Here is a 23,690-nt window from a genome sequence, read left to right as displayed (position 1 = left end):
CGCTCCCCGCCGGGCTCGGCCAATGAGCGTGTGGCGGAGGGGCCGGTGCCCACCAACATGGCGAAGACCTACGACTACCTGTTCAAGCTGCTGCTGATCGGCGACTCGGGCGTGGGCAAGACCTGCGCCCTGTTCCGCTTCTCCGAGGACGCCTTCAACGCCACCTTCATCTCCACCATCGGTGAGCGCCGCCCGGGCCGCGCCTCGCTGCGCCGCGCCCCGGCCCGCCCGGGGTCCCGCGGGGCGGCGGAGGCTCGTCCCGTCCGGGCTTCTGGCGGCGGCCGCCAGGGCTCCGGGCTCGGCTTCGCTGCCGTGGCCGGGGACTCTGTACCGGGTTCATGAGGCCCCCCAACCCTCGGGAGCCCTGGGGAGCCCTTGGGTGCTGGGGAGCAGCGGGGAGGGAGCACTGAGGACGTGAAACTGAGCGGCATGGTTGAAGGGAAATCATGGATTTGACCTTTCGGCAGGACCTGTGAGTAAAGTGATTCGTTCTCCTTTTAGGTATCGACTTTAAAATTAGAACGATAGAGCTGGATGGCAAGAGAATCAAGCTGCAGATCTGGTAAGGCTTCTGTGCTGCAGTGGGCATCTGATGGCTGTGCCTATCCAGTTGTGCTGTTCAGTAGTTTATGGTATCTTAGAACCCAAAAGGTAGTTCCAGTGCTCTGAAGACTGGTTCGAATTTATTTAAATCTTTCGGTGGTGTTAACTGGAGCTGCTGTGGAGGTGGTTTGCAGGAGGCCCGTGTTGTGTCTGTTGCAGGGACACGGCGGGGCAGGAGCGGTTCCGGACCATCACCACCGCCTACTACCGGGGAGCCATGGTAGGTTGTGATAAACACGGCTGGGTGGGTCAGGACAGCTGGGTCTGGTGTGGAACACTCACAGCTGACCCTCTGCAGGGTGGTGGGCTGCCAGGCTGGGCTCCTGCTCCAGGTGCTGGAGCTCTGCTGGGGTGATACAGGACTTTGGGAAGGCAGCGTCCTCCATGTTTTGCTCTATTAATATTTGTCCTGCACGCCTTATCTCACTGCTGTTAACTGGAGCCAGTTGTTAAAAATAGTCACTGTTGAGTTGCTCCTCTCTGCTACAGATAAACCTTTAACTGCTGCTGAAACAATCTTTCTCTTTCTTTACCTTTAGGGCATTATGTTAGTGTATGACATCACCAATGAAAAGTCTTTTGAAAATATTCGTAATTGGGTGAGGAATATTGAAGAGGTAATTTCTCTCTTTACTTATTATTCACTGTTAAAGGTGTCATTTCTTCCTCTGAAAGTAATTGAAGCTTATTTGCTTCAGAAGCATTACATTTTGTCATGTGCTGCAGGGTACTTGGAAGGTAAGTGGGATGGAAATCAGTAGTAGCTTCTGGAGTACCTTGGCTGGTAGTAATTTGGTGTGAGAGCTGTAGCCCCTGTACTTCTGAGGGCACCTAATGTGACAATTTCCTGCCACAACAATTGATCCAGGAATTTCATGGTGCAGGTCACATGCTGGGATGAGGGGTTGGGGAGGCTGGAAATCTGTGGAAGATTCTCAGGACTGGAATCTCTGGGTTGGGTATGCAGTGGGTACCTCATCTGTCTGACAATGTTTATCTACAAAAGCCAAGGCCAAGTCTCTGGTCTGTGTTTGTCTCAGCACGCCTCTCCAGATGTTGAAAAAATGATCCTGGGGAACAAATGTGATGCAAATGACAAAAGACAAGTCTCTAGAGAGCAAGGGGAGAAGGTAAGTGCCGTGGCTTTGATGTGTTTTGACTTGGGCTTTTCAGAGTCTAAAAACTGCCCTGATGGTTGTCTGCATGCTGCCATGGTACCACAGTGGTGTTCCTGACTGGAATGACTGAACATTCCCCAAGCAGTGGCAATGCTTTTCCCCACTGGGATCAAAAGCAGCACCTGTGTTAAGGATTCTTGGCAGTTACCTAAGAGATGCAAGACAACGAGTCACACTTTTCTACAAAGATGCTAAAGTTGGACATGGAGAAAATGTCTGCTTTGGCTGAAAGCCACTGAGACAAGGTAGATGGGATTGTCTTTTCTGATGACAGGTGTTACTTAGTCGAGGCAGAGGTTTTTTTCTGCACTGTGGTTATGAGACTGACAAGGTATCTATGCAAGAAACAAATGAAAAAGAGCAAGTTGAAATGTGTTCAGAGTGTAAAAGAGCAGAGTAAACCCAGTAAGAATAGATGCCAATTGCAGTGAGATTCAGTTCAGAGTGTAAAATGTGTTCAGAGTGTAAAAGAGCAGGGCAAACCCAGTAAGAATAGATGCCAATTGCAGTGAGATTCAGTTCAGAGTGTAAAATGTGTTCAGAGTGTAAAAGAGCAGGGCAAACCCAGTAAGAATAGATACCAATTGCAGTGAGATTCAGTTCCTAATTTTTGCAAATTGTTTTGCATGAGTAAATCCCCAACTCCACTGACTGGTGGCAGCAGGGAGAGATGCTGTGCCCAGGGCTGTGTTTGGAGCTGTTCCTGCAATTGTTTGACTAACGTGCAATCTGCTTTTGTTCAGCTTGCTGCAAGTTTTGGGATTAAGTTCATGGAGACCAGTGCAAAAGCAAATATAAACATAGAGAATGTAAGTACTGATGCCTTTTGCTTGTATTTATTGTCCTCTTTGTGCAAACCAGCCGTGGGGACAGTTGCCCATCCTGGTGGGATGCAGGGAACCACAGATGGGTTGTTGAGCACTTGCCTGGCTGGGGGAGCCGGTGTGGCTCAGAAAGAAGATTGTGGAGCTAGGGAAGGAGCATTAAAACCTGGAGCAGAGGGAAAAATACTGAAAACCTAATGTTCTTTTATAGTATGTTGAAACTTTGGAAGGCAGTTTATTGCTAAACTGTTTTATTTGCCCTGTAACACTGAACTGTTTGACTTGTCACAGGCATTTTTCACTCTTGCAAGAGATATCAAAGCAAAAATGGACAAGAAGTTGGTGAGTAACTTGGACTTCATCCATGCTGGATTTAAATAGGACAAAAAAGCAAACCAAAAGCTACATTGCAAGAATTGTTTCACCCTGTATAAAAATGTATCATAGTCTCTCAGGAAGGATCACTGAAAGTTCTAGAAATGTATTTTTAGTTTGTCAAGCTGTGCTCTGGCATTGGCCGTCTGCATTTCAGGAATTAGCTGCAATGGTTGAGGTTTTCTAAATAAGATTATTTGTTATTTGTTTTATCAAAAGTCAGGTGAGGGTAGAGCAGTTTAATGATATTTCTCACTCTTGCAGTCTGAATATCTGGTGTAGACTTGGATGAATGAGTGAAGCCTCTTATTGATAGTGGGAAAGGTTTCTGTGTATGTCAGGCTTGGTTCAGCAGAATGGGCAGATGAAGTATGGATGGAAGAATCTGTTAAGTATAAATAAATAACTGGATATTCTTTCCATCTTCAGGAAGGCAATAGCCCTCAAGGCAGCAACCAGGGAGTCAAAATCACACAAGACCAGCAAAAGAAAAGCAGCTTTTTCCGATGTGTTCTTCTGTGAGGGACATGGCCTTAATCTGAGCTGGACTGTGCCTGTGCTAAGTGAGGTTTCCTCTTTCTGTGGACTTAGTGCTCCCAACATACCTTGTCACTTTGTGACCATCTGAATAAGAAATGGTTTATTTTGGTAATTGTCTGACTCTTCAGTTTTGGAGATGATACAAGTTTATTTTTGTCAGAATGCCACTGGGCGTGTGTATTGTCTAGCAGAGGAAGAACAGATCACATGTGACCTGGGATGCAGCACCGTTGCTGACAGACTTCAATCTCTGTTCGTATCTGTCACATATCCAGTTTAGAAAGATGAAGTTATGATCAAAATAAGAAATGTAAATGCCACTGGTAATGAAGTACAGGTGTGCATACATGGGACACGTGCATATCCAGGAGAGTGGCATGAGACCATCCCAGAAATGCACCGAGGTGAGCAGTGCAGGCTGATGCCTTCCCAGGAGGTACGAGGGAGCTTTCTGCAGCTCCACCTCTTTACTACTACAGATAAACTCCTTTACCTGCCTGTCTCTTACTCAGTTGCATTATTTTACTTTATTGTCTTACTCTAGGCAATCCACAAGTACAATTGAAGTTTAAAAAAAAAAAAGTCCTCAAAGAAATCTCTATTTTTTTTAAAAAAGAATGTGTGCTGTAAATAGAATGGGTCCTTACCGTTGGTAATTCATCCATGTTAGATTTGACTGTGCTTAATTAAATACTCCAGACATTCAGACGTGTTTTAACAGGAGCTGATGGCTACGCTGAGTCCTCTACAGATGATCTGTCATCTGTTTTTAGAGAACCAGGGTCAGGCAGGGACACTTACACAAAAACTGTCACCTTACAATGGGTGGCTTTACCACTCTCCAGCCGGGAATGACTCCAGACCTATCATGACACAGTAGGTAGTTTTAAATCATGACAAGGAAACATATTGCACTACTCCCAGTCGTGTGTTCCCAAGCACACTTGCTTGCATATGCAAATAAATGTTGCACATCAGAACACTTTGTGAAAAGAGACTCCCTGAGACTGGCCTTGCTGCTGGGTGTGGATCACTGCAGCCGTCAGGTTGTTCCCAGCCTGTGTCAGTGCGTGTCCAGTCCTCACAGGAACAGCCTGTGTTACTCATTGCCACAAACCCAGTCCAGTACATTCCCATGTGTGAAATGCAAGAGCCAAGTGCAGCTCCTCGGTGGCTGTTCTCAGGTCAGGGGCTGCAAACCTGACTCTGGATTAGACTGACAAAAGGAGCCAGTAAGAACATTGGGTTCCGAGGCTGCTGCCAGGGGGTGGCAGTGATGGTGTCCCTGCCACAGGGAACACACCAGCTGTGTCCTGCAGCTCGCTGCAACTGAAACATGCTTTGTTTACATTGACAACTGCACTTAAGAGTAAAATTAAAGTGTATTTTGAAGTTGTTGAATTTACTCACCAGTTCTGTTTTCTTCAGGTTTGTGGTATTGAGCTCTAGGCCTCAGAGTAGCATTAATAAGTGTTGCTGTAGTTAAATATCTGTTGGATTCACAATTAAACTGTGTAAATCTGCAGCATGCAGTTGGGCCCAATAGGAATACTGCCTGTTCTAAAATGGAAGAAGATTTCACTGTGTAAGTTACTGGTTTATAAAACTGATTTTAGATGCATTCAGATGATCTCTGTCCTGATTAAAGCTTTCCTCTAACCGGAACCTTCTGACAGTTTGATTTTTTATTTTTTTTTTTTTTACTTGTGGCTTTTTAGCAGGAGGACTTGATGAATATGCCCTGTAGTGGATTTACACGCAGATATATTTGTAGGATAAAACTGTGTTAAGTTACTGAGGAGGCTTCTGGGCAGTGTGTGCTTCAGAGTGTAGTTAACACAGACCTGTAGGTTGGACAAGCAGCGTCTCTGTCTTGAGCTAAGAATGTTTTTAAAGAGTTTGTTTGTGCTTCAAGAAATGTTTGAGGCACAACTAGGGTGGTGATAAGACTGGCTGAATTTCTTCCATAACTGTGTAATGATTTGGCTCTGGCTAAGTAATAACTGTGGATTGTCTTGCATCTGTCTTATGCTTTACACAGCCAGATGTTGAGCCAGATTTATTTTTCAGGGCGACTGGAAAAATTGGTGTTTTATCTGATCTGATATCATGGGTCTGCCATGATGCTGGTTCTTGCCTGTGGACTGTATCAATAACTCATCTCAAGATGGGAAAGCAAACCATATTAATTTACAAGTGGGTAAAACATGAAGGATGGTATTGTGATTTTTCACTCATTTTCTAAATCTGAAGTTACTCTTGCATTCAGAATTCTTTGTTTGTGAATACCTTCTGTTTAAACTTACACTGGTTGTTGCATGTGTTTCTGTACCTAATTATTATTTCCTTTGGTTGGGTTTACGAACAACAACATTATTGCTTGATCTCAGGAAGTCTCATACAGTTACTGTGACTACAGTCCTCACTGTACTTCTGGGCATGAAGGCTCTACACAGATATTAAATTAAAATGCAAGTGTAAGAGAGGAACTGCACATGGGCTTAGCTGTGTGTCACTGAACACAGGCATCAAATCTAGAAGTACAGGATGTTTTCATCACATCATTCATTTACTTTATTGTGTTTGTTAAGTATGAATGTAATGAAAAATGCAATTGTGGGAGAGGTACTGTGTAAATACATACAGCAATCTACTTGTATCTAAGCTTTCTTCAGTTAAGGAGGAAAAAAATCAGAAATTGGGTACAAAATCTGTAAAACTGAGGAATTGAAGTAGGTCTGCAAAACTAACTGTGCTTACGGCACATTCTCAGTGACTAAATACCCCTAAAATGTCAGGTAATGGATTAACATTTGTTTTGTAGAGAAACAAACCCATTTTTGAGTATGTCCTCAAATTCCTTTGTTTTAGTGAGTATCATGGAATCGTGTGGTTGTTATTTTTGAGGCTGGTGGCAATACCAATTGTCATCACTCCTTAGGGTGGAGAGCTGTCAGTCTGTCAGTAAATGGCAGAGCTTCTGTTCTAACACTTACTTAACACTCGTGTTGTCTGTGTCCTGTGCTGACAGGCACAGCTCATGTTTCCTGACATCAGAACCTTATGTGCCAGCATTAGATTTCCAGCCTCTGATTTATAAATCCTATGGATTATTGTAAGTCTCTTTACTGCTGCTGAAAATTATTTGGTCTCTTCTTTCATATGAGATGCTGATCATCTCCCTGATGATTGCTAAGGGTTATTGTGGTGGTGTGTTTGGCTGATGATTATGCTCAAAATGGCCTTGATTTCATGTTCTCTTGGACTTGCCAGGGGAATGCACAAACAGCTGTGTGAGGATGGGATCCTTTGTAGAAGTTGTAGGCCTTGGGGAAGAACGATGACTAACCTGTGTCTTCATTTCTAGTTTAACTAAAGATCTGTTCAAAGGAATGTGAATGGTAACTGCAGTCTGAGTATTCCAGGCTGCCGTATTCCCTGACCCATCCTTCAGTGATCCCTGGAGTTTCTGTGGTTGATAAAGGTAACTGGCTGGTTAACTGGTCTCTCCAGCCTTTCTGCAGGAATCATCTGCTCTACATTGAGTCTGAGTTGGGACTTGTGACTGTTTGGAAGGGAATTTAATGCATCCCAAAATTTGTAAAAATAACTGTAAATTGTATTTTTCGAATGATCACTTTTGGCTGCCACCCTTCCCACATTTTAAACACTTCTCATTGATTTTCATGTTTGTACTAAAACAAAACTGTTGTTTATTACAGTATGTCTGTTTTTACTCTCTTGTACAGGACCCTGAGCACTGCATAAATAAACTTCTTATGCAAAGAGAGTTTTACAAACTTAAGTTTTCAGTCCTGTTCGTCATTTGTGCATAGGGACCCTGGTGGGTGTGGAAAATAAGGGATTTCTGAAAATGGAGAAGAGGGGCAGGACCTGGGGCAGACTCTTTTGTCTCTAAACTGTGCTGACTTTTTCGTTGTAAACCCTGCCCTGTGGGAGAATACTTCAAGATTTGATTCACTGGACCATTTATTCAGACCATAAATAATCAGAGGAGTTACTTATGGTTTTGAAACTAAAGGGATTTTCTTACTGGTTAAGGCATTTTTGGGTGAATTTTTAGAGGTGGTAGTTTGATACAAGTTCCTTTACTACTACCTCGTGGTATCTGAACTTTAAAAAAAAGACTTCCCTTCTGACTATCCAGGCCAGGTTTGCTCTAGCTGAGGGTGGGGAGTAGATATTTTGCTAAATTCCAGGGAAATCCTGATGAAAAGCTTAATGAATTGTTCCTTTTAAAGAGATAAACGAAAGACTGGTTCAGGTACCAGAAATTCTCCTCTTTGCCCCTCCCATCTTGTGGTCTCATGGTTAGTAATTTCAGGTGAAGTAATAGTTGTTGAAAATCCCAGAAGTGCTCCTGTCCCGTGGTTGACTAGATTCAGATTCGAATATGAAAGGTGCTGTAAAAAAAGGAAGTCACGATCACTTATGTATCACTCTGTTTAAAGGATTTACTACAGTTAATTGTAGAACTCTGTGATAAATCGGAAACTTTATTTTTCAAGGCATTTACAAAGACTGGGTACATTAAATAAATGCAAGATTTGAGTGCTGTTTTGTGTAAGATGTGCATCAGAAACCACATTAACACCATGTTAAGCATTGAGTGAGCAAATCTCATGCGTTCATCAATGCAGCCTAAGTGCTAATACTAACTTTTTTAAGTTACAAGGACTTTCTGTCATGTGAAAAGTGTTTTGGAAGTTCAAAAGCAAGTCAAGAAGCCTCCAGGCTTTTTCAAGCACCTCTTTTTGCAGTGTTTGCAGTGGGCACCTCTACTAGAACCTGCCAGGGAAGAGTGGTGATCTGCAAACGCTGAGGAAATGTAAACACACACTGCAGAGGCTTCTGACAAGGAAATTAAGAGAGTTTTGTGTTAGAAATTAAAAGCAAATATTACCTGAGGAAATCTGGAGCTCGTACGATCATATGCTGAAAGTCTGCCAAGGACAGCTTGCCATCATTGTCCACATCAGCCTCGTAAATCACCTTCTCACACACAAGGCTGACTTCTTCTGGGGTCAGTTCATTTCGGGTTAATTTGTTAACAGTTTTCTCTAGATCTGATTTGCATATGTAATCATCATTGTTGAAGTCTGACAAAGGAGACAAAGTTAATTTAAAGCGACAAAAGTCAGCATTTTACTTGGTTGTTTGCCAAGACCCCGTAGAAAGGTTTGGTTCCCAGGCTGTGATGGATTTTTATCAGTAGAACTCTCAAATCAGAAATGAAGTTACCTCTATCTATTTGTAAAAGAAATGAGTTACAAAATAAAACCCTCTTAATTTCTCCGTTGTCCTTGAAGAAAAAAGCCTGCAGTGTGCTTCCCTGCCTCTCCCTCACAAGTCCACCCTACAGATTCACGGGCAGCCAAAGCCCCTGTGCTGTACTTTTCCAAGCAGCCCCTCAGACAGAAATATTTCTTAATGTTTATCAGCCCTTGAAAACTGCAGAGAATTTCAAGTTGTAAATTTTGTAGTAAATTTTAATACCAAATAAATTAGAGACCAAAGAATAAAGAAAACCAGAAGTTTTTAGAAGAGGAAGAACAAGCATTCAAGTGAAATTAAAAGAAATAGTAACTAGAAATCATTATGGTGACAAAGTGAGGATTTTACAGCCCTACGTGAAGCTGCAGGATTTCCCCGCTTACTTTTTATGCATTAATCACTCACCATAAATTTTAAAAGCATAATAAGCTTTCAAGTCTCTGGGAGCCATTTCACTTAGCACAGAAAACATGTCCAAAAAATCATCTAAAGTCATATTTCCGTCCCCGTGCTCAGAGAACACCTCTGCTATCCGCTGGCGGAATGGGTTGTCCTGGGAAACAGAGCACAGGAGCAAGGGAAGGTCATCCTCACCAGCATTGGTTTCAGTGCAGGTAATGCAAGTGGAGCGAGATTACTTTTGTTCAAACACCTTTTTTGGCAAATTCTCCCCTTTCTGCCTTTAAGTTCTGGCCTAATGCTGTGTCAGTAGCAGACACAGCCGCACCCTGTTTAACCTTTGTGCTCTTTCAGGGTGTTTTCTGGGAATTGCTAGAAGCTTCCAGAAAGACATTTTACTTTGCTGGCCCAAATTTATTTCTATGTCAGCCTCCCAGCAATTAGTCCTGTATGAATTATTCAAAAAGGGCAGATGAAACTGAAATGTGTCACTGGAGTCGTGTGCTCGGTACCTTGAGCTCTGGCATGCTGCCGATGAGCTGGTAGGGGAGTGTCACGGCTGGTTTGTCTGAGTAGTCGAGGGGAACGAGCTGCGGGGCCAGATCTCGGTACCTGTAAAACAGCCTGAGACAGAGAGAAAGGTTTGTTGGCTGAACGGGCTCTTTAGACTTCTGAGAACAAGGTGTTTTGCTTTTCCACCTCATTTTTCACACTTTGGGTGCATTACCAGATGGAGATCAGTCACTAAGTAACAGTTAGTATGTTTTTGTTGAAAAAACCGTTATTAAAACAAGCAACATTGTGTAACTGGTGAAAAATACAAAGCTTCATTACAGGACTGTTAGGTGAAAACACACAGGATATGCAGCTAAACCCTAAGGAGAGGAGAACAAGTTCATGTTTTCAGTGAGGACTCAGTCCCTGAACAGAATCCTCATCCTGCCTTTATCAGACCCTTTGGCCAGAGATTAAATGGGGAATTCAATGAGGCACATGAAGGCTTAGGGGAAAATGCATCTTGGAGCAGCAGTGAAATCATTTACAAGAAAACATGAAGAAAACTTGACACAATCACTAAAGTTGTCATAAAGCAGCAAACTATACCAGACAATAATAGTACACTTTGAAGCATCTGAAAACCATGGGAGAGAACCGTGGATGTCGCTGCCACTAAGACATAATTCATTACATCTATTTCTAATAAATGAAGAGGGACTAGCACATTAATACAAAACTTAGAATTCTGACTCAGTTTAGGGTGGGATTTGTAAATTAAAAAAAGCCAACAAAATTGCTCAGATTTCCCCAAGGTATCACTTTAAATTTGAGTAAACCCATTTAAAAATTATTTTTTAAATACCTTACCCCATATGTAACCTGCCTTTGCAGCACTCTGCCCTTTACTCACAACATGCATACAGAAGACTCACCTCAGAATTTCTTTCCTTGTGAAAAATGTGCAGTCCTATGAAATAAGAAAAGGTATAACACGTCATGACAGTTTTTAGCATGCATTGGCCCAAACTTTTCCCATGCAGTGGCTTAAATGAAGTTGCACTGTAGTGGATGTGTAAAGCATTAAAAATTTCTTTTTGGCATACATTTAGGAGTCTTTTATAACCCTTCCTTTTGATGTAAAAATCAAACTATGTTACTAAAATATTTGCTGCAATTCACTACTTCTACTTAATAATTTTTAAAAGATGTTGTTTTAAAAAACCCAACAACACCTTTGCCATTATTCAATGTCCTGTCCAAAGAGCCATTTAGTTTGCTTTATACCTGATAAGCATCCAGTTGCTCTTGAGTGAAAATGGTTTGCTTGTTGCCCATTTTGAGCTGGACTGACTCTTGTCAGTTCTTTCCTCAAAGGCACCTTTATAGGTCGTCTGGATATTCAGTTATTAAAAGCTGCAACAATGAGGCTCAGGTATAGCAGAGGAGATCAGGTAACCAACTTCTACAGGCTGCAAAGTATCATAATAGGAGCATTTCATCAAATCTTTAGTCTGGCTGCTTGAGGCTCTTATCCAGCAGCATTCACCCGTCTCCTGTGTGCACCACAAAGACTCGGGTTACAGGATTTAGCCAAATAAGTAATAGCTGCTCATTAGTGCCCTTCAGCTGCAGGTAGACCCAGTGGATCCTGCTTTTTCATGCCTTCAGATATGGTAAATCAACTGAAAAGTGTTAGAAGTGTTTTCCTTATTTAAAATTTAACACCAAGTGATGGAAATTTGGTAGTCCTTTCTCCTTTCCTTCTCACTTTTTATAGTCAGAATTGCATCACATCCATCCATACTGATACATATACGTCATTTACACTGAAAAGATGTGTGTGTATAGTTCATACATGTGAATAGAAATGTGATGAAAGATGAAAAACAGGAAAAAAAAGGAGGAACTGGCTGCACAGGATGTGGCAGGCTGCTTTTCCATGGGTCTGTACAGTCTGTTTCTGGGTCACTGGTTCCCTCTGGCTGGTGGAAGGTCTGTTCCTGGGGCAGGGTTGCACCTCAGGGCATCTTCACACAGCAGAAACTATCTGGAATGGTTCTGTTCAGGGTGCAACGAGAAATGTGGGGAGGGCTGGGCTGGTTTCCCCTGGTGTAGCCTGGATCTCCGTGTGTTCTCCTCAAGGCAATTCCATCCTGTTGTCCTCAAAATCAGATTTATTATGTGGTGTGCAACAAGCCAATAATTACACACTGGAGAGAGACATTATTTGCACAAGCCTGGATGCTTGGTGGATTTCCATAAATCCAACTCACCCCACTGGGCTTTCCACACCATTATTTGTAGAAGTTCAGAGTTAGTCTTTGTCCAAGGTCAGCCCCTCTATTATATAGTAATTTCCATACAAGTTGGCCAATCCCCAGCTAACTTTTCCACATGCAATGGGGAAGGGTCTGCACCTGGGCAGGGTCTTTTTGACCCTTAGACATGATCTTAAGTGATCATAATGGAGATAGTTCAGCTGTAGGATATACAGACCTTCAGTCCTTTGCAAATTATCAATGCATACACACACACACATCAACATTTTGATTTACTACATCCCTAAAACTTATTGGTTCCCATAGGCCGTTGACAAAGGGCTGCTAGCTGCTATCTTTTCACTCATTAAGTCTCCTTTTTTTTGTTGATTAGGTTTGAAAGTATAAAACGAGTTTACATCAAAAAACATTCTTGATATAGTCCACATTTTGCAAGTCCCGCTTCGGTTCCCCTCAGGGAGATTCCCCCCCGGACCAGGCTCACTGCCGGTTCTCCTCACGGAGATCTCCCGGACCGGGCTCACTGCCGGTTCCCCTCACGGAGATCTCCGGGACCGGGCTCACTGCCGGTTCCCCTCAGGGAGATCTCCCGGACTGGGCTCACTGCCGGTTCCCCTCAGGGAGATAACCCCGGACCGGGCTCACTGCCGGTTCCCCTCAGGGAGATAACCCCGGACCGGGCTCACTGCCGGTTCCCCTCACGGAGATAACCCCGGACCGGGCTCACTGCCGGTTCCCCTCACGGAGATAACCCCGGACCGGGCTCACTGCCGGTTCCCCTCACGGAGATAACCCCGGACCGGGCTCACTGCCGGTTCCCCTCACGGAGATCTCCCGGACCGGGCTCACTGCCGGTTCCCCTCACGGAGATAACCCCGGACCGGGCTCACTGCCGGTTCCCCTCACGGAGATAACCCCGGACCGGGCTCACTGCCGGTTCCCCTCACGGCCGGTTCCCCTCACGGAGATCTCCCGGACTGGGCTCACGGCCGGTTCCCCTCACGGCCGGTTCCCCTCACGGCCGGTTCCCCTCACGGAGATAACCCCGGACCGGGCTCACGGCCGGTTCCCCTCACGGCCGGTTCCCCTCACGGAGATAACCCCAGACCGGGCTCACGGCCGGTTCCCCTCAGGGAGATCTCCCGGACCGGGCTCACTGCCGGTTCCCCTCAGGGAGATCTCCCGGACTGGGCTCACTGCCGGTTCCCCTCACGGCCGTTTCCCCTCACGGAACGCCGGGCGGGGCTCGAGCGCGGGGCCCGGGCGGTCGCGGCGGGGCCGGCAGGGGGCGCCGGCAGGGGGCGCGGGCGCGGCCGTTCCGCCATGGCGGATTACGAGGCGGTGCAGCGCGGTCCCCTGCGGCTGAAGGGCAGCGGGGGGGCCCTGGGGGCCGGCAAGCGGTGAGGAGGGTCGGGGGGAACGGGGGGAGAACGCGGGGCGGTGAGGAGGGGCCGGGAGAACGGTGGGCGAGGAGGGTACACACAGCCCAGGGCCGAGCGCTGACCGAATGCTCCCCGCAGGAAGAAGAAGAAGGCGAAAGACAAGGCCCAGATCCTGGAGCAGATCGTGAGCAGCAAGAAGCAGGAGGAGGAGAAGAAGCGCGGGCTGGACAAGCGGACCCCGGCGCAGGTGGCCTACGAGAAGATGCAGGAGAAGCGGGTAAGGCTTTAAAACCCCCCGTCAGCCCTCGAACGGCCGCTGAGGGGCCTGCGAGTGCCGGGAGTAACCGGCCCTTCTGTGTCTCCTGCAGCAAATGGAGCGCATCCTGAAGAAAGCGTCAAAAACCCACAAACAGCGAGTGGAGGTGAGCAAAACCATCTTTAGTTCCTCAGGCCAGCGTGTGTTTATTGTTGGACTGAAGGAACTGTTTCACCATGAAACACAAGCAGGGATGCCGAGGTCTTGTGGTTCAACTTGGGGATGTCAGCACTCATTTTCTTTCTCTTTCCCTCCCCCAGGACTTCAACAGGCACTTGGATACTCTGACTGAGCATTACGACATTCCCAAAGTCAGCTGGACTAAATGATCGGGCTGCTTTTCACGGCTCTGGAGCTGGAGTTGTGTTTTGTTTGTATCAAGCAGGGTTGCCATGTAAATCTGTCTTTTCTCCATATTGTCTAATACATCTTCTGAGCTTTTATGACTTTATACTGTCTTATTTTATAGTCTTGTTTTTTAAAACCAAACATCCAGCAGTGTTTCCTCTGGGCTGAGGAGGTCTGGTTTACGTCAATGCAGAGGGCTGGATTTTTTAGTGTTTATAGTGAGATTAAGGCCAAAATTAATTGCTGCGAGCCAGATGGAAAGCATTCCTTTATTTCTTTGGTTCTAACAATTCTCCCTTTTTGAAGTGAAGTCTGACAGTCTCACAGTTTAAGTTTCTCTTGTAAGTTATGTGAATTGTATAATTACTTTCTATCAAGTTCTGTCAGAGGCCATGTTGCAAAATCTGAAATATGTAAAATTGTCTGATGAAAGGACATTTGATATTTGACCTTTGTATACTTTCAAGCCTAATCAGCAAGAAGGGAGGCTTAATCCATGAAGTAAAAAGCAGCCAACAAGCTCTAAGTGATGTCCAAGTTTGGCTAGTTGATGTGCTGGATTTCTGGAATCCCACCAAGCACCCAGGCTTGTGCAACTCTGAAATAAATAATCAGTGTGTCTCTCGAGTGTGTAATTACTGGCTTGCTGTGCATCGAGTACTGGATCCGATTTTTGTGGAAAACAGTATAATTTCTATCTTGAGCTCTTTCAGAAGAGTCTGCTGCAATTTGTAACTCCAATGTAACTTATTAAAACGCTACGTTCATCCCTGTTTTGGTGCTGATATACCTATAAAATCGGGGTGGTATGCGCTGAGCAAAGTTTGTGTGTGAAGTTTTGGAAGCGCCAAACCCGCCTTTACAATCCTTAACCCCTCTGAGGGGCGACGTGTATCTTGATGTTCGAAATCGCCCCAGTGAAATCAGGGAATATTGTTCTTGACCCGAATTAGGTTCCGCCACGGGCATCGTTAACCCCTGGCTGCTCAGTGTGTGCCGGGCCCCGGCTCCTCGGCCCGCCCGGGGGTCGCACCAGGGCACGGAGAGAGCCGGGGGCCGCCAGGGCTCGGGGACACCGGGGGAACTATTTAACGCTCCCCGCTTACCGGAAGTGTCCGGCACCGCCCCGCGCGGATCGCTGCGCGCAGCCGCCGCTTCCGGCTGGTGACGTCACTTCCCGCGGAAGCGGAAGGCGGGCGCGGCCGGGGCGATGTCGGCCAGCGCCGTCTATGTGCTGGACCTGAAGGGGAAGGTGAGGCCCGGCCGCGGGGTCTCGGCAGGGCTGGCGCGGGGCTGGGGGTTCTGCTGCCTCTGTGAGGGCTCCCCTCCCGGGCACCGCCTCGTTACCAGCCCCGGATTCGCCGAGTGGGGACAGGGGAGTTGTGGCCCCTCGCCGGTAGAGATGCTGAGTGAGGCGGCATCCCCGGGATAATTAATTTCTGTCGTTATTGTAGCTGCTTTGCCTCAGAGGAATTGCGTGTTTTCCTATCCAAAAATCATTGTTAAAGCGTGAGCAGTATTAAGAGGAGGATAGGTCTGGCAAATACTAATTCATTACTTTGTCATTAGATATTGGTGCTCGCGTTCTAATCGGCAAAGCATTTTGGCATTGTGATTTGCACTAATAAATGCAGAGAGACTCGAGAGAAGCTGGATGACTTTATAGGGGCCTTTCAAGCATTTGTGTCTTGCATGATAACGTCCTTATGAAACAGAAAAAACAAGTGAAAGAGAAAAGCCAAGGATTTGGTTACTTGTTTTATAGGTTCTGATCTGTCGGAATTACCGCGGAGATGTGGACATGTCAGAGGTGGAGCATTTTATGCCAATCCTTATGGAAAAGGAAGAGGAGGGGACGCTTTCTCCTATCCTAGCACACGGAGGAGTTCGTTTCATGTGGATTAAGCATAACAACCTCTATCGTATCCTTTATGACATGCCAAGGGTTGCTGGGTTTTGGGGGTTTTTTTTAATGTCAAAATGAAAGTTGGAGAATGGCTGAAGTGGCATAAGGGGGTTATATTCAGTAAAGTCGGTTATATTAAATAAGGGGGTTTATGCTTTACATAGTGCAATCTGCACCAGCAGCATAAGGTCCAGAAAAGTGTTTTTAAATTTTACTCTACTTAATGACTTCCTGAATGTTTATTTTCATATCTCCTTAGATCATAGGTGCTGTTAAGTAATTCACACATAATTCTTCTAGGCAACTCTAAATCACCTAAACCCAGGCTTTTTAAAATGCACCTAATAAACTTTCTTTAAATGCACATTCCTGAACATCCTTTACCAGTTGTTGCAACTTCTAAAAAAAATGCTTGTGTATCACTGGTGTTTTCATTTTTATATAAAGTAGTTCAGGTGAGTACATTTCAGAAACAACTTTGTGTTCTTTTCTGGCTAAATAGAAGTGCATAGAGCTTTCATTTTTTAAGAACTTTGTTAATAGCATTTTTACTCATGTAGATCCTGTGTTTGGTTCATCTGTACCTGACGTGAAAAATATTTTCTCCGGAATAAATATTTTTCATAATAGCTTCTTTTAGGGTTCTCTGTATCTGTTTTAATTGTGGTGGGTTTCCTGGGGCTGATCTGAGCAGAATTTGGAGCAATTTGGAACGTGTGGGGTTTGGGTTGGAGCTTTAGAAGATTGCTATTTAAATGCAAGAATACCTTCTGCATGTGCTGTGCTTCCTCACTTAATGTCCTTCTTCTCCCTCTCCCTCCTGTTGTTGCATTTCAGGTTTTTTCTGAATATTTCAAGGAGTTGGAAGAAGAGAGCATTAGGGATAATTTTGTTATTATTTATGAGTTGTTAGATGAGCTTATGGATTTTGGTTATCCACAAACCACTGACAGTAAAATTTTACAAGAGTAAGTATCACTCTGCATCACTTACAGCGACAAAGCCCTTGGAATGTTTTGAGCCTTTTTCCATTGGCAAACAAATGTTTTGGTGTGTTCTAATCATCAAAAATATTAATTTTCGGGTTTTTTTTTCCATGCCAATTCTGTGGCTGTGAAGGTACATCACTCAGGAAGGCCACAAACTTGAAACTGGAGCCCCACGCCCGCCTGCCACTGTTACAAATGCTGTTTCATGGAGATCAGAAGGGATAAAATACAGGAAAAATGAGGTGTTCCTGGATGTCATAGAGTCTGTTAACCTTTTGGTGGGTACCTTGTACTCTAACTTTTGTGTGAGAATTGTAGTAGGAAGTGTTCAAAAGGGTTTTTTGTATGAAAATCTGCAATAAAAAGTCTGACTGTAGCTGGTGTGCTGTGGCACTCAAAGCAATGTAATCATTAAATTCCTTCAAGGAAATCCAGTACAGATAATGCTTTAATTGTGTGTATTGCTGATTTTTGGATATGTCCTTTTCTCCTCTGTCTGTGCCCCTTCACATCTCTCTGATCTAATTCATTCTACTAGATCAATTCCTCATAAGAAGCACATCCAGGAAAACCCAGGGCATGGGCATAGGGTGGGAGTGTTTCTTGATGTCACAAGGTGCCACATCAGAGATGTCTTACCTTCCTCTTCATCTTTGTCCAGGTCAGTGCCAATGGAAACGTGTTACGGAGCGAGATAGTTGGATCCATTAAAATGAGAGTCTTCCTCTCCGGAATGCCAGAGCTGCGCCTTGGGTTGAATGACAAAGTTCTCTTTGATAATACAGGCCGTGAGTGTTGGAGTTTGATAATCGTGACAGATGCTGTCTGGAGTCTTGAGTTTTGGGATCCTTGGGTAGTATTGTAATCACAGAATCCTGAAGATTGGAAAAGCCCTCTAAAATCATGAGTCCAACTGCTGACCATCACCACTACCCCGTGTCCCCAGGTGCCACATCCACAGGCCTTTTGGGCACTTCCAGGGCTGGTGACTCCACCAGTGCCCTGGGCAGCCTGTGACAATGCATGACCATCCTGTCAGTGAATAAATTTTCCCAAAATGTAACCTAAACCTCCACTGGCATAACTTGAGTCCATTTCCTCTTGTCCTGTCCCATGTTGCCTGTGAGCAGAGCCTGACCTCCACCTGGCTCCATCCTCCTTTCAGAGAGTTGTGGAGAGCAAGAAGACTCCCCATGAGCCTTCTTTTCTCCAGGCTGAGTGCCCCCAGCTCCCTCAGCTGTTCCTGGTGCTCCAGCCCCTTCCCCAGCTCCGTTTCCTTTTCTGGACATACTCCAGCCCCTAAATGGTTTCCTTGTTGTGAGGGGCCCAAAACAGATCCCAGGATTTGAGGTGCCTCAAGAGGATTTGAGGCCCAGCACAGGGGGACAGTCACTGTCCCAGTCCTAGAAAGTTGGCTAAAAGGGAGGAATGTCAACAGGCAGCAGCTGTGCTGTGGTGGGACTTGGGCCACAGTTTGTGTGACCTGTGTGTTTTCTGCTAGGTGGGAAAAGTAAATCAGTAGAACTGGAAGACGTGAAGTTTCACCAGTGTGTTCGTCTGTCTCGCTTTGAAAATGACAGGACCATCTCCTTCATTCCACCTGATGGAGAATTCGAGCTCATGTCATATCGTCTCAATACCCACGTGAGTCTGGATGTTTGCCTTTTTAAAATAAGGGTGGTTTAGGTTGTAGCCACAGTGGCTTTCCATTCATTTTTTTTCTTAAAACATGGGCAGCACATGGGTATTTAAGTCAGCTGTTAATAGCAAAACCTGGTGTTTGCTTGTTCTGGACAAAGAAAAAAAGTTTAGACTTAACTTAGCAATAAGTCTCTATATTTTCAACTACTGTTGAAACTTTTTGAAATACTGTGGCTGTGTTTTCAATGTAATTGCATAATGTCAGTGTAACAACTCATTGTGCTTGTTAACAACAGTCTTTATGTCACTTAGTTTTATTGGGGTATGCCAGCCATGGTGATAAAGATGGCCTTCATGTCAGAAAAGTCAAAAAATTCAATCTAGAAAAGGTCTATAACAAAGAAATAGTCCAGTCCCTAGTATGTTAAACTATCAAATATTTTCCAATGCAAGTGTTTGTTACTAGAGATTAATCTGAGACATACATTTTGAAGCCTATAATTCTTGTACATTTGCCCATCAGTATATCAGTGCTTGCTCATTTGTCTAACTACTCCTTATAAAACCACAATCCTGTCATTTTGAACACTCCAGGCTGCATTTTCTGTGTGGTTCACATACTGAGTGTAGTTTTATGGGAAAGCAACATTTTAGTGATTCTGTCAGAGTAAAACTCAGAGCTGTGATGTGTTTTTTTCACCACCAGGTCAAACCGTTGATCTGGATTGAGTCCGTGATTGAGAAACATTCCCACAGCCGCATCGAGTACATGATCAAGGTCAGCCATCCTTAAATAATTATGGCTAATTTTAGTCTTCTTTTGTTTGCTTTCAAAGCTTGAATGCATTCTTGTACAAGTATTCAATACTTCTGTGGGACTTGGATACCTTTGAAGACTTCATTTTTAAGTTACAATCTCAGTTGCAGTTCCAGTTCTCAGGATGCAGGTTGGGGTGGAAGGTGAAGCTCTCTAAGCTTGGCAGCACCGTGGAAATATTCAGGCCCTGCTTTTCTGCTTTATCTTTTTTTCTTCTTTAGGCAAAGAGTCAGTTTAAGCGTAGATCAACTGCCAACAATGTGGAGATTCACATCCCAGTTCCAAATGATGCAGACTCGCCAAAGTTTAAAACCACTGTTGGAAGTGTCAAATGGGTTCCAGAGAACAGTGAAATTGTCTGGTCCATTAAATCTTTTCCAGTAAGTGTTAGTTTTTACTCTTACCACCCAAGAGTGTAATAATTACTTAACACTAATATTTCATTCACATTTAGACTCTGCCTAAAGTAAATTCTGTCACTATCAGACAAGTAGCAGCGGACTCTTCCTCTTTTTCCATGCATGAAAGGTTGGAACTTGCTAATAGATGTTGTTTATCTATGTTTCACTTGGGTATTTTTTTCAGAACCCAAGTAGAGGGCAGATTTTTGAGTGATGTCTCTTGGTGGTGTAATCCTTGGCCTGGCTTTAACAGCAGCTGTTTGAGTTTCGTCAGGCTCTGCTTCTTGGGTGGTTCCATGAGCATGAGCTCTCTCCACTGCTAATGATGTGATAGTGCAGCTGTGTGTCATTATTTAATCTGAATTTTTGAGTGTGAGGCTAGAAGAAAATTAATTATGCCTCAGGCTGGATCTGCATTTTTTTTTTTTTAAGGATTTTTAAACTGAAAACACATGTCACTTTGAAGAGCTGGAAAAAATAGTGGGATTCAGCAGTTTGATGTTAAGAAAACTACTTGTATCATTGCAAGTTTATTATTTTTTTTTTTTTCAAGAAAAAATTTGTCTCTTTTGGGTAGGGTGGAAAAGAATACCTGATGAGAGCTCACTTTGGACTTCCAAGTGTTGAAGCTGAAGACAAGGAAGGAAAACCTCCTATTAGTGTAAAGTTTGAGATTCCATATTTCACCACTTCAGGAATCCAGGTTAGTGATTGAAACAGAAATATTGATAAATTCACACGCTGGGCTCTAACACATGAGGTGTTTCTCCTGTTTGGTTTGATCCATAAGACAGATTTTTGCCCATAAAAGGGTCAGGTTTTTTTTGCTTTTCTTTTTTGCTAAATGCTGCTTGGTCAACGTGGGAGACTTTATATCTTACAGATCTTTCTTTCCAGGTTCGATATTTAAAGATAATTGAGAAGAGTGGCTACCAGGCTTTGCCATGGGTCCGGTACATCACCCAGAATGGAGGTGAGAGGGAGGGAATGATTTATTTCTACAGAATACACCTACAAATCGAAGCTCATATTTTTGAATATGGACCTATCTGGTTTAGATATACAATAGGTTAAGCTACACTGTTTCTTTTCTAGTCCCCTTTTTGGTGTCCTGATGAAAAGCCCAATGGGGTAGAGTGGGAATGCTGTTCAAGTATTTTCTGATTGAGCTGGAATTTGGTAAATTTAAAAACAAACACATCCTTAGCAATATGCTCACACATACTCTGCCAGCTTTAAATTGTATAAGACACCGCTAGTACAAAATACTAGATTTTTAGTAAGCAAAAATGGTAGGCTTTGGTGTTATTGGGGGTTTTTTGTTGCTGTTAGGGTTAAAATCCCATCTAACCCTTCCCTCCTTCAGTTGAAGGCTATTCCCCCTCTCAATGTTTTATTGATATCTGCATATTCTTGTATTAATACATATTAATATAAGAATGCATTTTATCACTCTATTCCAACTCGCTGCTCTGCTTTACTCCTTTTAATGAGACAAATTAATGAAATTTGGTTTTTGTTGTGTTTTTTTGTCCCTTTACAGACTACCAGCTCCGAACACAGTAAAACACCTCACAGGCACCACAGACAACAAACCTTCAGGCCTAGAATTCATTTGCAGAAGCTTCTGTGGTCCTGAGAGCTGTGAATGTTGTTGCCAAGGGTCTCATTTCTGCAATCTTGGATTGACAGAAGAAGATTGGAAATTTATTGATTTCAATAATGTGTTTGAGCTTTTTTGAACCATTAGTATTGATTGTGTGAATATTTATTTCATTCTTAGAACACGCTGATCTTGCTGCTAAATGCTAATTACATTAGGAGTAGCAGTTACATTGAGGAGCCAGGAATCCAGAATGAACCTTGGGAATGTCTTGTCCAATGCCTTGTCCATTACAGTCAAAGAGTTTCTAATATTTGTATTTTAGGATCCCTAAAGACATTGGCAGCATTGTGCTACAAATTTAGGGAGATGATTGTGCAATTAAATGACTGCTAAACACATCGTTGTATTTAGCCCAAGGTATTTATTTTTAATTTTTTTTTCTGGGCATTTGGGTGCCTTAACTCATTCATAGCTCTGTTAACTTTAAAAAAAATTGCAGAATATGAGTTGAAATTATCTGAAGTAAAAAAAATACTGTTCACTTTTGGTTTTTTTTGCATGGTTTCAAAGGAATTAATCTGAGAGAACAGCTTCAAGTGAAAGGTTTGGAAACAAAAATAAGGGTTTGTTAAAGACTTAAGTTACCTGAGAACAAGAGATGACAAGAGAAAGTGTCTGTAGGAGAGTCTCTGGAAGCAGAATTGCTGGCTCCAGCCAGTGGAAATGCAGATGAAAGAGTTCCAACCTTGTGACACCCCAGGGCCTGGAAACCCTCTGCCAACTGACCAGTGTTTGCTTTTTAAATTTTCTGTTCATCAAACAAGTTTTCAATTGTAATAAGTAGGCATAAAGCCTTAGATTAGGTATTAAAAGACCAAAACACTTCTAGAGGTGATGTCATTTGGTAGGAAAATTGGGAGTTTATTATTATTTTTCCAGATAATAGTAATATTGGCCAAGCTCTTCCTGGAAGTTACTGTAGAAGAGGCAGACAAAAATACAGTTGCCATCTTTCTTCCAGCTTGCCTTTTGTGTTAATATAGGGCCAATACTTCCCCTTTTTTGCTATAGTTTGCTAGAATTATTTAACTTCATTTGCCCTGAGGAGAAATGTTTTGTTTCTCAGTCTTTTCTGTTTGTAAACAGCTATTAGTGTATCTTCCTGGCAGAATGAATAACAGTTCACAATGTTATTCTTAAAGGTGTTCTTTTTTTTTTAACATGCCTATTCATTTTTTTTTTCTCAGAAGCTACAATTGGCATGGGTGTACATAGTTACTTTGGGTTTTGGTGAGGGTTTTTTGGTTTTTTTTTTCAGGAAAATTGTGACCGTTATCAGTATTTTCTTTACACAACTTTTAGGATGTTTTTGGGTTGAATTTAGTACTCCTGAGAGGTGCTAAGCTTAAACCATCAAAACCTAAATATCTGTGTCTGCAGAATCCATGTGATAATACACTGTGCAGAATTCTCCACTGGTGGGAGAGTCCAGGAATGTCCACAGAGAGTGAGAAGATATTTCAGTCACTGTCCTCACTGAATCCTTGTAGACTGTCTATAGATACACCTGTGTGTACAATTAGCCAAAAATCAGCTCAATTCACTCAAGCTGCAGCTGCTGTGACAGCACAGAAGATATGCCTCAGGAAATCTGATGTCTGGGGGTGTTTGGCAACAACCAGACACCCAGTTTTCAGCAGCCGTGGGTGTGGACAGGTGTGTTCTCTGTTTCTCACCCAACCAGCTTGGTGTTGAAATGAAATTTCAGTTCCACTACTCATTTTCATTTGAACAATTAAGCTTATGACTGGACTAAAACTTTTTATATTAAAACTGTAACTGGTTGACAAATCACTTTCTGCTGACTTTTATTTTTTTTTCCAAGTGTTTGCTCTAATTATGCCTGTAAAATGTGACTCTCCATAGCTTTGTTTTCCTCTTGAAGTTTAGATCTTGCGGACCAGAACCATGTTTTCTCCTATTTTGTTGCAGTTTGACTGTTTTGATGATGGGGCATCAGCCATGCTTGTCCAGAAGGTAATAAAGAGCAAAAAGTCCTCTTTGAATCAGTTGTACTTTGCCTGTTTCTTTTTCGGTTTGATCTTGACCAGGTAATAGTCTCTAATCTCAGAGTGTGCTCAGCTCTTCTAAAGTGAAGCTTGGGTAAGTGGAACAGAACTCTATAAAAGCAGGAAGTATTGATATTCCTGATTTATTTACCAAGTTCTCAAAAAAATTTTGCTTTTCTGTTCTCTGCAAAATCTACCCACGCAGCATAAAACCAGTGCTCAGA

The 23,690-nt window shown here is 43.4% G+C and overlaps 4 protein-coding genes across 5 annotated transcripts; 3 read left to right on the top strand and 1 right to left on the bottom strand.

Annotated features, from left to right (window-relative positions):
- The first annotated feature begins 22 nt into the window (after positions 1 to 22).
- On the top strand, positions 23 to 7,306 carry RAB8A (RAB8A, member RAS oncogene family). The gene is made up of 8 exons (XM_083879945.1): positions 23 to 181; positions 502 to 562; positions 763 to 823; positions 1,143 to 1,220; positions 1,644 to 1,733; positions 2,525 to 2,590; positions 2,897 to 2,947; positions 3,410 to 7,306. Exons 1-8 carry the CDS (start codon positions 58 to 60, stop codon positions 3,500 to 3,502), a joined length of 624 nt encoding a protein of 207 aa, XP_083736071.1. The 5' UTR covers positions 23 to 57; the 3' UTR covers positions 3,503 to 7,306.
- A 178-nt stretch (positions 7,307 to 7,484) lies between these two features.
- Positions 7,485 to 11,047, bottom strand: CIB3 (calcium and integrin binding family member 3; the record flags this gene model as incomplete). 2 transcript variants are annotated; one of them, XM_083880207.1, is made up of 6 exons in its annotated part: positions 7,485 to 7,944; positions 8,445 to 8,640; positions 9,221 to 9,368; positions 9,727 to 9,838; positions 10,645 to 10,679; positions 10,997 to 11,047. In XM_083880207.1, 6 exons carry the CDS (start codon positions 11,045 to 11,047, stop codon positions 7,923 to 7,925), a joined length of 564 nt encoding a protein of 187 aa, XP_083736333.1. In that variant the 3' UTR covers positions 7,485 to 7,922. The 2 variants fall into 2 exon arrangements, with proteins under 2 accessions (XP_083736333.1, XP_083736334.1); XM_083880208.1 differs by lacking the exons at positions 9,727 to 9,838; positions 10,645 to 10,679.
- A 2,244-nt stretch (positions 11,048 to 13,291) lies between these two features.
- FAM32A (family with sequence similarity 32 member A) lies at positions 13,292 to 14,804 on the top strand. The gene is made up of 4 exons (XM_083880120.1): positions 13,292 to 13,391; positions 13,512 to 13,650; positions 13,742 to 13,795; positions 13,950 to 14,804. Exons 1-4 carry the CDS (start codon positions 13,315 to 13,317, stop codon positions 14,016 to 14,018), a joined length of 339 nt encoding a protein of 112 aa, XP_083736246.1. The 5' UTR covers positions 13,292 to 13,314; the 3' UTR covers positions 14,019 to 14,804.
- A 407-nt stretch (positions 14,805 to 15,211) lies between these two features.
- On the top strand, positions 15,212 to 23,463 carry AP1M1 (adaptor related protein complex 1 subunit mu 1). Its single transcript, XM_083879843.1, has 12 exons — positions 15,212 to 15,289; positions 15,803 to 15,959; positions 16,331 to 16,398; positions 16,781 to 16,911; positions 17,063 to 17,210; positions 17,594 to 17,720; positions 18,434 to 18,576; positions 19,280 to 19,351; positions 19,612 to 19,770; positions 20,369 to 20,494; positions 20,689 to 20,764; positions 21,335 to 23,463. Exons 1-12 carry the CDS (start codon positions 15,248 to 15,250, stop codon positions 21,355 to 21,357), a joined length of 1,272 nt encoding a protein of 423 aa, XP_083735969.1. The 5' UTR covers positions 15,212 to 15,247; the 3' UTR covers positions 21,358 to 23,463.
- Positions 23,464 to 23,690: the final 227 nt, after the last annotated feature.

Source organism: Zosterops lateralis (assembly GCF_965231275.1).
Source record: "Zosterops lateralis genome assembly, chromosome: 29".
NCBI lineage: Eukaryota > Metazoa > Chordata > Aves > Passeriformes > Zosteropidae > Zosterops > Zosterops lateralis.
The sequence above is the reverse complement of the archived record's forward strand: the minus strand, read 5'-3'. Positions and strand labels throughout refer to the sequence as shown.

Coding starts and splice junctions, on each gene's coding strand:
- RAB8A (XM_083879945.1), top strand. CDS start 58: ATGGCGAAGACCTACGACTACCTGTTCAAGCTGCTGCTGATCGGCGAC. Junction 182..501: donor CACCTTCATCTCCACCATCG/GTGAGCGCCGCC, acceptor TTCTCCTTTTAG/GTATCGACTTTAAAATTAGA. Junction 824..1,142: donor CCTACTACCGGGGAGCCATG/GTAGGTTGTGAT, acceptor CTTTACCTTTAG/GGCATTATGTTAGTGTATGA.
- FAM32A (XM_083880120.1), top strand. CDS start 13,315: ATGGCGGATTACGAGGCGGTGCAGCGCGGTCCCCTGCGGCTGAAGGGC. Junction 13,392..13,511: donor GCCCTGGGGGCCGGCAAGCG/GTGAGGAGGGTC, acceptor TGCTCCCCGCAG/GAAGAAGAAGAAGGCGAAAG. Junction 13,651..13,741: donor AGAAGATGCAGGAGAAGCGG/GTAAGGCTTTAA, acceptor TGTCTCCTGCAG/CAAATGGAGCGCATCCTGAA.
- AP1M1 (XM_083879843.1), top strand. CDS start 15,248: ATGTCGGCCAGCGCCGTCTATGTGCTGGACCTGAAGGGGAAG. Junction 16,399..16,780: donor TTTTATATAAAGTAGTTCAG/GTGAGTACATTT, acceptor GTTGCATTTCAG/GTTTTTTCTGAATATTTCAA. Junction 20,495..20,688: donor TCACCACTTCAGGAATCCAG/GTTAGTGATTGA, acceptor CTTTCTTTCCAG/GTTCGATATTTAAAGATAAT.